Source organism: Ostrinia nubilalis, chromosome 20, assembly GCF_963855985.1.
Source record: "Ostrinia nubilalis chromosome 20, ilOstNubi1.1, whole genome shotgun sequence".
Classification (NCBI taxonomy): Eukaryota; Metazoa; Arthropoda; class Insecta; order Lepidoptera; family Crambidae; genus Ostrinia; species Ostrinia nubilalis.
The window spans coordinates 8002163-8014736 of NC_087107.1; the positions used below are offsets into that span (position 1 = coordinate 8002163).

General features: G+C 34.3%; 2 protein-coding genes across 2 annotated transcripts; one reads left to right on the top strand and one right to left on the bottom strand.

Annotated features, from left to right (window-relative positions):
• Window positions 1–244: 244 nt before the first annotated feature.
• On the bottom strand, window positions 245–6534 carry LOC135081588 (succinate--CoA ligase [ADP/GDP-forming] subunit alpha, mitochondrial). Its single transcript, XM_063976332.1, has 5 exons — window positions 6414–6534; window positions 5431–5798; window positions 4627–4821; window positions 4089–4268; window positions 245–544 (listed from the first exon to the last, which is right to left on the bottom strand). Exons 1-5 carry the CDS (start codon window positions 6448–6450, stop codon window positions 329–331), a joined length of 996 nt encoding a protein of 331 aa, XP_063832402.1. The 5' UTR covers window positions 6451–6534; the 3' UTR covers window positions 245–328.
• Window positions 6535–7048: 514 nt separating this feature from the next.
• On the top strand, window positions 7049–11313 carry LOC135081590 (mannose-1-phosphate guanyltransferase beta). Its single transcript, XM_063976333.1, has 6 exons — window positions 7049–7425; window positions 7555–7797; window positions 8728–8857; window positions 9002–9163; window positions 9553–9717; window positions 10873–11313. The coding sequence occupies exons 1-6, from the start codon at window positions 7252–7254 to the stop codon at window positions 11106–11108; spliced, it is 1110 nt and encodes a 369-aa protein (XP_063832403.1). The 5' UTR covers window positions 7049–7251; the 3' UTR covers window positions 11109–11313.
• The last annotated feature ends 1261 nt before the right edge of the window (window positions 11314–12574 follow it).

Below are 12574 nucleotides of genomic sequence, written 5' to 3' on the forward strand. Positions count from 1 at the left end.
AAATTTTTGGGTAACACTTATATAAATACTTGACATTCTTATATTAAGATATTATAACTACTTGCAAGTGCTCAACTACTAATTTAATTTTGTGATCGAGATTTTTATTTATTTAACTAATATCTGAGGTACATAAAGAGAAAATAATCATATGGTTGTGAAAAACTTAATTCTTCAGTGTCACAAGTTGTCCCTGTTTAAATTTTTTTAACTTTACATAAAAATATAACTGAAACAACAGATGGAAAATAAATAATACCAATATAATTACTAAAAGACTATACAGAGTAGACATACATTTGTGTATACATGATCAATATAAGCGTTCTTAAACGATTTCTAATCGTTTCATTTCTTTGAGAAGTTCGACACCCATTTTGGCTGGAGAACGTGTTACAATGACATTAGCTTTTTCTAAAGCCTTGATTTTGTCCATGGCGCCTCCCTTGCCGCCTGAGATGATGGCGCCGGCGTGCCCCATCCGCCGGCCGGGAGGGGCTGTCAGGCCCGCGATGAACGAAACCACGGGCTTGGCCTTCTGACCCTGAAAACATACACAATACCAGTGAAAATAGTGAACAGCGTAACTGCGGTGCTTCTCCCTAAAGCAGTCTGTATCTTTTGATATCTAACTCCCATCAAGATAGATGCCGATAAGAGAGATAGCATCAGAAACAGACCTGCATTAGGGAGCAGCTGCGCTGAAACAGATTTGTTATAATGTGCGACTCCACATGCGTATTTATCCATTTTACGTAAGTAAATGCATGTCATGTCGGATAGAGCACCATAACAATCTGCTTGCATATTGAAGAACTGCATTCCATGGTGTGTTTCAGATAATGAGAGTAAAGAGAGTGAATCCAACTTGCTATTTCAGATAGGGAAATAAGGTGACGGTTAAAATGGCGGGATCAAACACGGAATCCAGATAATTTTCATACATAATCTAAACTACCTAATTTCTTTCTTATATTAAAATAGCCCAACTATCCCTTGTGATAAGGAGAAAAACTAGATTGAAAAGTATCCTCATTTGTAGAAATGGCATGAGAAAAAGGAATCGCGGGAGGCAATTTTCTAAAAATGCACAAAAACTTAAAAATCTTGAAAACTGTGATATTTTTACTGGGGTCAAAATTGGACGTCAGGGCGACCATAGCGAGGCCTATCGATGGTTATAGGGTTATCCATTGTTTTTGGGACACCGTATATTTGCATGTCATAGTCTATGATATGTAACATTATATCAAACAAGAACTACTCTGTAACCACCTATTTAAGGCAAATAAATAAATGATAATTGATATTACAAAGTTACTGTTGCAATAATTTTAAAGTTATGAAATATAATTATTGTGGTCTCGCCAGTTTGACGACCTGATTTTATTAAAAGAACAATTAGTAAATAAATATTATATACTAATAGTAATAATAATTATACTACCGAATTTCTACTTTACTGTACATAAACTAATTAAATAGCAATAATGTTAACGATAATGATGCAGGAAAATGTATTGTTACTCAATTGAGAATGTTACTAGGTATGCAAAATCACTTGAAACCTATGTTACAGTTAAGCTTTTACATTTACAAATACATTAGTTTTTATTTCATTCAAAAATACCCAGTAGTTATGATTTTATAGGCATTCAAAGTTCGCTTAAATATTGAGTCCCGCCGACGGTCACGTGATCCCGTGTGACGTACATTCACAACGTCCGCTCACTAGAAAACGGATATAAACATACTTAAATAATTTTTTTTTTGTAAATACAAACTTATTATACATATTAACACCCAGACCTATCACAGAAATTAAAATTGAACCAAACCCAAACTTGATGCGATTGTGTCGTTTTATTGCGAATTACCTTCCAGCTCCATCATTAGACCCCGATTACTATATAGAATTAAAATACTCATCAATACAAAACGAACGAGCCCAAACTCGATGCATTTAAGTCGTTTTATTATAGAGTTCCTATGGCCACCTTCCAGCTCCATCATCAGATCAGCTCCATGTCATCATAATATTGCATGGTCATCCAAATCACATGTGTTTGCGAAATTTCAGCTTAATCGGTTGCCTGGAAGTGGGTCTTAATTCAGTTTGCAAGATTCCACCCATACAAATATGAGCCAGTCGTTGTAATATGACGTCACGCGCATAAAATGGCGGGCCGGCCGCCGCCCGCACTTTTAAAATTCAATATCTTGGAAACTAATTGACGTATCGAAATAATTCTTTCACGTGTATTTTTTATTTTTAACAGAGAATACAGAAAGCTAAAAAACAAAATTAGTGAACATTCTTCATTAGTAAACTTGACATTTATTGAAATATTTGTGATACAGGGTGTCCCGTAATTCAACGTCAAGCCGGAACTGGGTGTTGAGGCAAGTTGTGCTGGTTATCAGAAAAATAAAAAAAAAATCTATGTGGCATATTTTCAAAATAATAGGCATTTAAAAAAAATCTACTCCCGGTGACGGTATTTTTACTCCTTTTGCCACAAATCTTCACTTTTTCCAATTTTTTTTTTGTTTTGTAATCCTGAATAATGCTGCTCTAAATTGTAATCAAAATTACAAAACCAGGGGCTCCAGCTTGGATGATAAAAATACATTATTTCCAAAAAAATATCAAAATAAAAATTTTGATTACTTTATACGGACTGTACTGAAAAAAAATTGTACTACGCGAGTTTGGCAAGTAACGTCATAATTTGGCGCATTTAGTAAGGATTACAAAATGGTATAACACTTGGTAATTTTTTTTTTAATTTTCATACAAAATAAATTTTATAAAATCCGATTTGTATGAAAATTAAAATAATTAAAATGAAGATATCAATTTTCTGACTTCACCATACCATTTATATGACCATGTTAACATGGGCTAGTGTCGGCTCATATACCCATTTACCTAACACCCTGTAGACAATAGATAAAAAAATCGTAACCATGATCCTAAAATGCGCCTAGTTCTCCGTGTGGTCACGAAGGTTAGATGACAATCGCTTCACTGTGATTATCAGACTCGCCAATTTCTAGGATCATAGTCAGCGAACCCTGGACTCCCAAAGTAAAAGCTTACCTATAAGAAACGACCAGGATACTCGCCAAGATGAGATAGAGAGAGATAACAGTATAGTGACTACTACATTTTTTATTTTACTTAAAACTACTTAAAATAAATTAATTTTAATTAGTGTACAGTAAAGTAGAAATTCGGTAGTATTTTATAACTATTAGAATATATGTTAACAAATTGTTCTTTTAATAATATCAGGTCGTCAAAATGGCGAGACCACAATTTATATTTCATAACTTTAAAATTATTGCAACAGTAACTTTGTAGTATGTATGTATATAAGTGTAGGTAGGAAAGAGGAAGTAAATATGTATTAAAATCAAATGTGCTTAATAGCAGCGAATGGTTTAGTTTGGTCCCGCTATTTTGATATCAAGATGGCGAGTCCAGATAATTTAGCTTAAAACATTACAAATATCAAGGTAGTAATTATTTCACCGAAGGTAGGAATCACCTTCATCACCTCAATCACATTCACCATAAGTAGAAATTAGGTAGTTTATATTGTATGAAAATTATCTGGATTCCGTGTTTGATCCCGCCATTTTGACTGACATGAACTAAGTATTTTATAAGAATAAAGTGTCATTGCCAAAATGAAATGATAATTGATCAGGCAAAAGGTACATTCATGATAACTAGATAGGTACATAGAGATATTTTTAATCTAGAGCAGTACAAAATTAATGAGTAAATAAAATGAGCTCAAAAATCTAGCCATAACATCAAGATGCTTTCTAAAATTATGATATTCGAAGTATTACTTGTGATTAAAATACATGTATATGAATAAATAATAAAAAATAAACCTCTTGGTAGCATCTCAACCATTTACCTTTTTGGCCTGTACCAATAAAAATAAGCTTTTATTTATAACTTCATAAAAACACATTCAGTTTGCATAAAATATTAAATTCTACCTACAGCACAATTCAAGATCTAATAAAAATATTGCTAATATTTAAACACAGGCAGTATTTGTACTTACAGTGTTGTATTGAGTCAAGTATTCTGAAGCCAGTTCTTCAGCATTACCACCAATCTCACCAATGAGAATAATACCCTTGGTTTCTGGGTCATTGAGGAACACCTCAAGGCAATCAATGAAGTCAGTGCCGTTGAATGGATCACCACCAATACCAACACACAGAGTCTGACCCAAACCAGTCTGGAAAAAACAAAAGTATAATGTAAAAAACAGGTAATTCAGACCTATATCATAATGGTAAATAATAATCGAAGTAACGAAATAAATGGTTTACGAAATGTAGTGGATACAGTTGTAAAACATGCAGATAATATAATATTTTTATGTAGGATCATCTTGTTACATCAATTTAACTCACTGCTGGAGGTTTGTTATTACAACTTTAGTCAAGTACATTCTAGTAAGCAGTTTTGAAATCTAAACTTGGCATTTTAGAAGTTTGCACACAAGTTGTAATACCTCTTGTAATACTCCTCTGTATTCCAATTAGACATGTTTTAGTTACGTTATAATAATTTAAAAAAAAAAACATATTTACTATTGTAGTCTGATGGCAGGCCTCATAAGTAAGGGTACCAGAACGCGAGACAACTCCGATGCAACCACGTTTGTGCACAGCTGCAGGCATGATTCCGATTTTGCACTTTTCCGGTGCAATAATACCGGGGCAGTTGGGGCCGACCAAACGAGACTTGTTCTGCCTAAGAAGAGCATGCTTCACACGGACCATGTCCTGAAAAAGTGAACATAAGATAAGAGATAAGATAAATTTATTGAATAAAAACTTAGCCTAAATACAAGAAACTTAAATGGGACTATGAAATTATTTGGTTAGTAAATGTTAATTAAGGTAGTATACCTAAACTAAGCAAAAATGTTTGCCTGTGTTTTAGGTATCCATACTTATTATGTAAGTTAGTGCTTATTAAACAGATATTATAAATAATTACACCAAAACAATGTTGATAAAGGGGCATAAAACTTTTTAGATAAAATTTCAGAATCTCTTATTTGTTTATGGTTGGAGTTGTGCAGAAAAAAACAATTTTTATCAGTGATAACAGAGCTTGGCATGGTTCAAGGTCAGGGTCAACTCAGAATTGTTATATCAGTGTTTTTGTATGTTTTATTTGTGTATAAGATGCTTCTAAATATCTAGTAAGAGAATAAAAATGTAATCATCTATCATATTTTATTCTTCATAATCGAGGCTTACCATTATCTATGTCTTGACATGAGTTAGATAAAAAGTATAGGCCACAGGGGACTTGATAAGTATTTTTATTAGAAAATTAGATAACTATTAGACAAATTTATTAAATGTAGTCTGACAGGTACTTACATGTTGCGGTACACCTTCCGTAATGCAGACAATCAAGGGCACTTCGGCCTCAATGGCTTCTATGATGGCCTTGGCTGCCCCAGGAGGAGGGACATAGATGACGGATGCCTGAGCACCAGTCGCTTCCTTCGCCTCCCTGACTGTTCCGAACACTGGTTTACCCAAGTGCTCTTGTCCAGCCTTCTTTGGGGACACACCCCCAACGACTTTGGTGCCATAGTCCAAAGCTTGCTGGCTGTGGAATGTGCCCTGCTTTCCCGTAAAACCTTGTACAATGACTTTCGTTTCGTTAGTCAGAACTAGATTTTTTCTAGTTTCCGCATAAGGGGTGCCGGACTGGAATCTAACATTATTTAATTTTAATCCATCTGAAAGGAGAATAGAAACATTTTTATTCACCAAATAACAAAATTTTTTAACAATAGGACAATCAAGGAAGAATTAGAGATATTGTTTCATGCATGAAGACTAATTTTCCAACTGTACATAAATTAGTGATGCTCAATGTCTGACAGTATCAAAGGTCAATAATGAGAAGAGTTGGATTTTTGTAAGAATGTGCAGGTTCCAATTGGAAACTAAGGTTGCAAATCAGAAATCATTTACATAATGAACGCGCAAAAGCATCAAAATAATACCATCTACAAAAAGAAACCTTATTTTTAGACGAAGGTCTTGGTTATAAAGCACATAATGAAAACGACATTGATATCGTAGTCATTGATTATTGAGTTTTTAACTTATGCTGTAGGTATAACTACGCTTGTTGGACTTTCTAAGCCCTAAGTTACGCATAGTGGGAACTATTTTAAGTCACGATTTAGGCGTGAATTGAATTACAAGGTTATTAGAGCAGGATAAATCGAAGCAAAGAAAAAATTAGCACCGAAAGATAGGTGATACGTCACCGGAGTTTTTCCTGTGAAGCAATAGCCTTAAAAATCGTTAGCGAAAGAATGACTGGAAAACATAAATGTATTTACCTCTAAAGCGAGCCAAAATTCGTACCGGGACAGCCATTGTATAACTAGAATAAATGGAAGGGAAAGATTAGAAAATTTTGTGACACTGACAGACTGCCAGCCATTACGTAATGAATGAATGACGAATTTGACAATTTGTTTTTTCTATTTCAGTTTACCACCGTTCCATTCATTCACTCAATGCTCCTTTCTACGCAATGGTAAACTACATTTTTTTTCAAAATTAATATTATTCTCATGATAAACATTTAATTACGATAAAATTACACGTGATATTATTAACAAACTTAACATTTATAAAAAGTTAATAAGTTTCATGTATAATATCACGAGTAAAAATACTGTGTTTAAACTAGTCGGTATAATGAAACATGTTGTGGCTAATTTATTTAATTAAAAAAACATGGTTAATAAAAGTCCGAATCGTACTAAATGCAGTTAAAATTTACAAATAAATAGATTACATTTATTTTAAATCTAAAATTTCTTAACAAAATGAAATAATTTAATTTCGAAACTTATTTTTACTGAAAATTGTTTAACTAATTATCGTAATTAATTACTGATGAAAAATTGTTCCTGCTGCGAAAAAACATTTTCGGAAATTCGGACTGCATTTTAATCTTTGATTATGAGTGACGTGTGACGGACGTGTATTTTAGTTTCGTTTTGTATTTTACGGCAAAACCAAAGCTATTTTCCGACTTCAATGTTTGTTATTTATTAATATCACCCGGCTCTATAGTGTTCTCGTGCTAGATAAGAAATCGCTTTAACAAAGATAAGTTTACCGCTCGAAATCAATTCAGTTCTCTAGATTCTTCATAGTGTTTTGAATATGTGCGGCACAGACAAAAAGCTCGGGGAAATCCGTGCCCTGATCCTTGTTGGTGGATATGGGACTCGGTTAAGGCCGCTAACTTTGAGCCGGCCTAAGCCTCTGGTGGAGTTTGCCAACAAACCAATTCTAATGCATCAAATAGAAGCCTTAGTTGAGGCTGGAGTTACTCAGGTAATTTCAAAGTCCTCTTTTGTAATGACTCATGTTCAGCGAAAGATTACTAAATCTACCATGCTGATGCAATACTAGTGTACTTTTCTGTATCAATAATTGTTTATTAAATTGTGTTTTCATTTCAAGGTGATACTAGCAGTCTCATACAGGGCTGAGGATATGGAAAAGGAATTGATCGAGCAGGTATCAAAGCTTGGCATATCCTTGACATTCTCACATGAAACTGAGCCTCTCGGCACTGCAGGACCTTTGGCTCTGGCCCGAGAGCTGCTCAGCACAAGCCCTGAACCGTTCTTCGTACTGAATTCAGACGTCATCTGTGATTTCCCGTTCAAAGAACTAGCGAAGTACCACAGAAGTCATGGAAAGGTGAGCTAATCATTTTAACACTATTTACAATGTAAATGCATAAAATTAATATTTGTTTTGTATTCAATTGTAATAAATACTTTAAGACTTGCTAAGACTATACTTAAATATCACAATGCATAATAAAGAATGAATTATTCAGGCTAGTAAAAGAACAATTCAAATTAATGCAAATTAGATTTGCTGTGTAAATTGCGAGATAACACTGTATTGTATGTATGTATTGTGTGTGACCTTCATTGTTAGTCCACAGTTGCTTATCCTTTCTATTTTCTCCTAATGCTTAAAAACTTGATTAATATTTGCTGCAGTTTCTAAAACTTGCATGGCAATTTATATTAAGAATTTATTTAATGAAATACTTTATGCATAAAACAATAAATGTATGCACAAACAGCTGTGCAAAGAAGATTATTTTAATTTAGTAAAAAAATTATATATTCATGAAGAAATATCTTTAACTGTGTTAATTCATATGGTGTTTCATTCAACTGAATTTGGGCCTTTTGTCAGTCAGTATCTAATTAAAGAAACTAAACTATTATACTTAAATGTTTTAGTTTAAATACAGAACCTAAGAGGATATTGGTTATCTCAGTTTATAAGAATATATAAAAATCAAGAAACAATTACTATTTATTTTGATATAAATAAAAGATCCCTACAAGATATAGTAAATCATATAATAATTGTCATTATCTAAATAATAAGGATAAGGATAACGATAAGGACTTGTAGGATGACTCAATAGGATGTCCTAAATTTGATAAAGTGCAAAAATACCTACATCATTACATGAATGAAGTCATAAAAATTGAAGATTTAATCTAATCTTATTGATACATTAATAATAATTCTAGTGACATCATTCAATATTATGAAATGACAATGAACTATGAATGAAACCTTATGAATATCTATGTATTTCAGGAGGGCACAATAGTAGTCACAAAGGTAGAAGAGCCATCAAAGTATGGTGTGGTGTGCTATAAAGACAGTGGTGAAATTGAAAGCTTTGTGGAAAAGCCACAGGAGTTTATTTCCAACAAAATCAATGCTGGTATGTAATATTCATTCAATCTTTTTCATTCAACAATTTTTTTACTAACCATGGACCCATAAAAATTTTATAGGTCCATGCCACTAACAATGAAAACGTAATAAATTATATTATATTTATAAAACAAACACAATTTTATCACAGGAATGTACATCCTAAACCCATCAGTGCTAAGTAGAATAGAGTTACGGCCAATGTCAATAGAGAAGGAAGTGTTCCCGTACATGGCTAAGGATGGGCAGCTGCATGCTATGGAGCTGCAGGGCTTCTGGATGGATGTTGGACAACCCAAAGACTTTTTAACAGGTAAGCCTAGACTGCATCTTATTACTTAACACCAGGTACGATTGCGGTCAAATACCTGCCTTGTCCTGAAAAATGTGTTAGTTTTAAAATAGATATTACAATGTGTAAGTAAACTGTAGGTTGATTATGAGGCGACTAAATGGGAATTTAAGATTGCAAAAAGAGGTATTATATTAGAAACAGCTTGGCGAAAAACGACTAGTTTTGTGGTCTAAATAAAACTGCCAAGTTAGTTGCTACAAAAATATTGTAAGTCATTGGGTTGGCGTTTGATAACCCTGAGTATTGGACATTAAAGAATCCTTGGGGAAATATTGAAGTCTTTAAGCTTAGAACATCGATTTTTAATGAGCTACGTAACTAAGGCGTATTTATTGTATCGTTTCCAGGCATGTGTCTATACCTGACGAGCCTTCGGCAAAAGAACTCAAACAAACTGTACGATGGACCCGGCGTGGTAGGAAACGTCCTCATTGACCCTACAGCCACCATCGGGAAAGGATGTCGGATAGGACCCAATGTCACTATCGGACCAGACGTGATTGTGGAGGATGGTAAGTGAAATGGAGTGTTATTACATCGTGAATAAGGTACACTTTTGAGATTTGCTTCTCGTCAGATGAATCGCATTTCCAATTGGCATACTACACAAGCTTTTCGTATCGTTACGTCTAATATTTTTGTTTTTGTTACGTCAGTATTACTTTTGGGTAGTGATTGCGTTTGCACACCGCCGCGCCGTTTTGAAACATTTTTCTACGATAAAAATGATTACACTAACCGGTCGATCTTTTAAAGGTCTTTCATACAGCCGGCATGACAACGTAACCGAAACGCGGAATTATTTTGTGTTGACATGTAATTTGATAGCAGCCGCCACTTGCCGTACCGTGCTATTATACACATACAAGCTTCAATTTCAATTTGTACGGAAACATCACGTCATGCCGAACTTACGCTGGCTGTATGCCAGAGCCTTTAGCCATACATAATATAGGCACCTAGACTAGACTTTATACAAAGATAACATTGTTGAAGACAGTCTATCTCCATCGTTATTAGCATCCAATACATTTATTGCATAGTTATCTATTTTTCTCTTATCACAGCTATTGAATACATTGCGAAAGTCGTACGAAGCGAACACACTATAATTACTTTCGCTTGTTATCGCGGCCCCATACTCGTTAGATACATAATATCCGCCTCGTTAGATAATGAAACTGTTACATTTATTCATGATCCAAATACCTACAGAATACAACGAAAGAAAATACTTGTGTGAATAGATTAAAATGTTGTCTGGTCGAGATAATTGGTTTTGTATTGTGTATTTCGTGCACTATTTCAATGAATAACAGCTACATAGCTTGAGTGTCTGACATAATGTTTGATGAGAAATAAATGCCTATTTTTAGAAAAGACATGGCATTGTGGCGTTAAAAATCATCGGGTCCTTTAGTTTTCCACCCTCTCTAATAACTTTACTTTAGCAGAAGCAAATGGAGGATTTGACATAGACTCCCCACGCTAGTTAGACAAGCCTGATGTTCACATTCTTCACATATTCTCATCTCAATTACTCTAGCTAGGATATCCACATTAAGAGTGTTTTTTTTTCTACCTGCCGAAACCACACGGCGTTAAAAACTTTCTTCTTTTTTATTTTGTTTGCGGCCAGGTATCAATAAATGCTTATTACATTCCAGGAGCCTGCATAAAACGCAGCACGATCCTCCGCGGCGCGTGCGTCAGACAACACGCGTGGCTAGACGGCTGCATAGTGGGATGGCGCTCCGTCGTCGGACGCTGGGTGCGAATGGAGAACACGACGGTGCTCGGCGAAGACGTCATCGTGAAGGACGAACTATACGTCAACGGCGGGCAAGTGCTGCCTCACAAGTCCATCGCGCTATCCGTGCCTGAGCCGCAGATTATCATGTGAGGGTAGACGGAGTGTAATAGTGAATGGGACTTTTGGAAGACGAATGCAATAATTTTATCATATGAAGAAGTTTTGGGAGCCATAATTCAGTGATTCCAAATGTTCAGAATTCCAACTCACACTTGAAAACGATACTTAAACGTTATTCCTCGTTGTTTTCTATTTATAACAATACAGGGTGTCAGGTAAATGGGTATATGAGCCGACACTAGTCTATGTTAACATGGTCATATAAATGGTATGGTGAAGTCAGAAAATTGATATCTTCATTTTAATTATTTATTTTTTCATACAAATCGGATTTTATAAAATTTATTTTGTATGAAAATTAAAAAAATTAAAATGATGATATCGAATTTCTGACTTTACCATACCATTTATATGCCCATGTTAACATAGGCTAGTGCCGGCTCATATACCCATTTACCTAACACCCTGTATAAGGCACCAATTGGTTTTTAACCTTAGATCAAAAAGATTTACGCCTAGGATCGACAAGGTTAGTTTTGCGTGACGTCAGTCATCCTCCGACCTTATATAAAATTGTGCCGTTTGAAGACTGATTGTTAAGTGTTGGTATTTTGGCTAATATTCTGGAATTGATTCTGCAATGTGTGTTTTTAACGAGTGCAAAAAAAGACTTCTAAATATACTATCTCCGATCCCTTTTTATTTTAACATTTAATAGACAATTTTTGTGCAATATTTTTTTATATACGATAGCCGTGAAGTGCCACGCACACAAAATATGTGTTTGTAAAACAAAGTAATTTTTATTTACCTTAATTAAATATTGGAATTTTTTTTTTCAAGCAATTTTATCTGTATCTTTTCATTCGTCGAGTTAAGGGTGCTATGCATTATGAGCTGGTCGGTACATTCGATAGTGTTTGTTGGCAAAAACCTTTCTCTTGGCCTGAATCCTGAATACAATATTTATCTAAATTACCACTCGGCTGTGCCGAATAATACCGGCCCTCTTTAGTGTATATTGCCCTTATTTTTTTAGATATTAATTATTTTTATTGGTTGATTTTATATTTAATGTTAAGGTGCTCTCTCATTGGTACTTTCAGGGGTAATAATTACATGCTCTCGATGAGGGGAGCATCTTTGCTAAAATGATTGAAATGTTGGCAACGCCACAGAATAATAATAAGTACTGCAACGCTAACAATATTACGTTTAAAAAATCGGTCAATACAAAGTTACAACGTTTCAATCAATATCACATTAGTCATAAATCTCTATGTAACTTTTTTGTTATCTTGTATCATTAGTGAGTGCAGCATGAAATTATTTAATAAACATTCCTATCAATTAGTAAACATTATTAAAATACAATTCTATTTTTGTATATTATACACTAGCTTTCCGCCCGCGGCTTCGCCCGCGTGGAATTTTGTCTGTCACAGAAAAACTTTATCGCGCGCGTCCCTGTTTCAAAAACCGGGATAAAAACTATC

Bases quoted from the DNA above. Each gene is read 5' to 3' on its own strand.
- LOC135081590 (XM_063976333.1), top strand. From the start codon at position 7,252: ATGTGCGGCACAGACAAAAAGCTCGGGGAAATCCGTGCCCTGATCCTT. The intron at 8,858-9,001 runs GTATGTAATATT...ATTTTATCACAG, and splicing joins TTCCAACAAAATCAATGCTG to GAATGTACATCCTAAACCCA. The intron at 9,718-10,872 runs GTAAGTGAAATG...ATTACATTCCAG, and splicing joins AGACGTGATTGTGGAGGATG to GAGCCTGCATAAAACGCAGC.
- LOC135081588 (XM_063976332.1), bottom strand. From the start codon at position 6,450: ATGGCTGTCCCGGTACGAATTTTGGCTCGCTTTAGAG. The intron at 5,799-6,413 runs GTAAATACATTT...TTCTCCTTTCAG, and splicing joins AATTTTGGCTCGCTTTAGAG to ATGGATTAAAATTAAATAAT. The intron at 4,269-4,626 runs GTAAATATGTTT...TGTTTTTTCCAG, and splicing joins CCTGCCATCAGACTACAATA to ACTGGTTTGGGTCAGACTCT.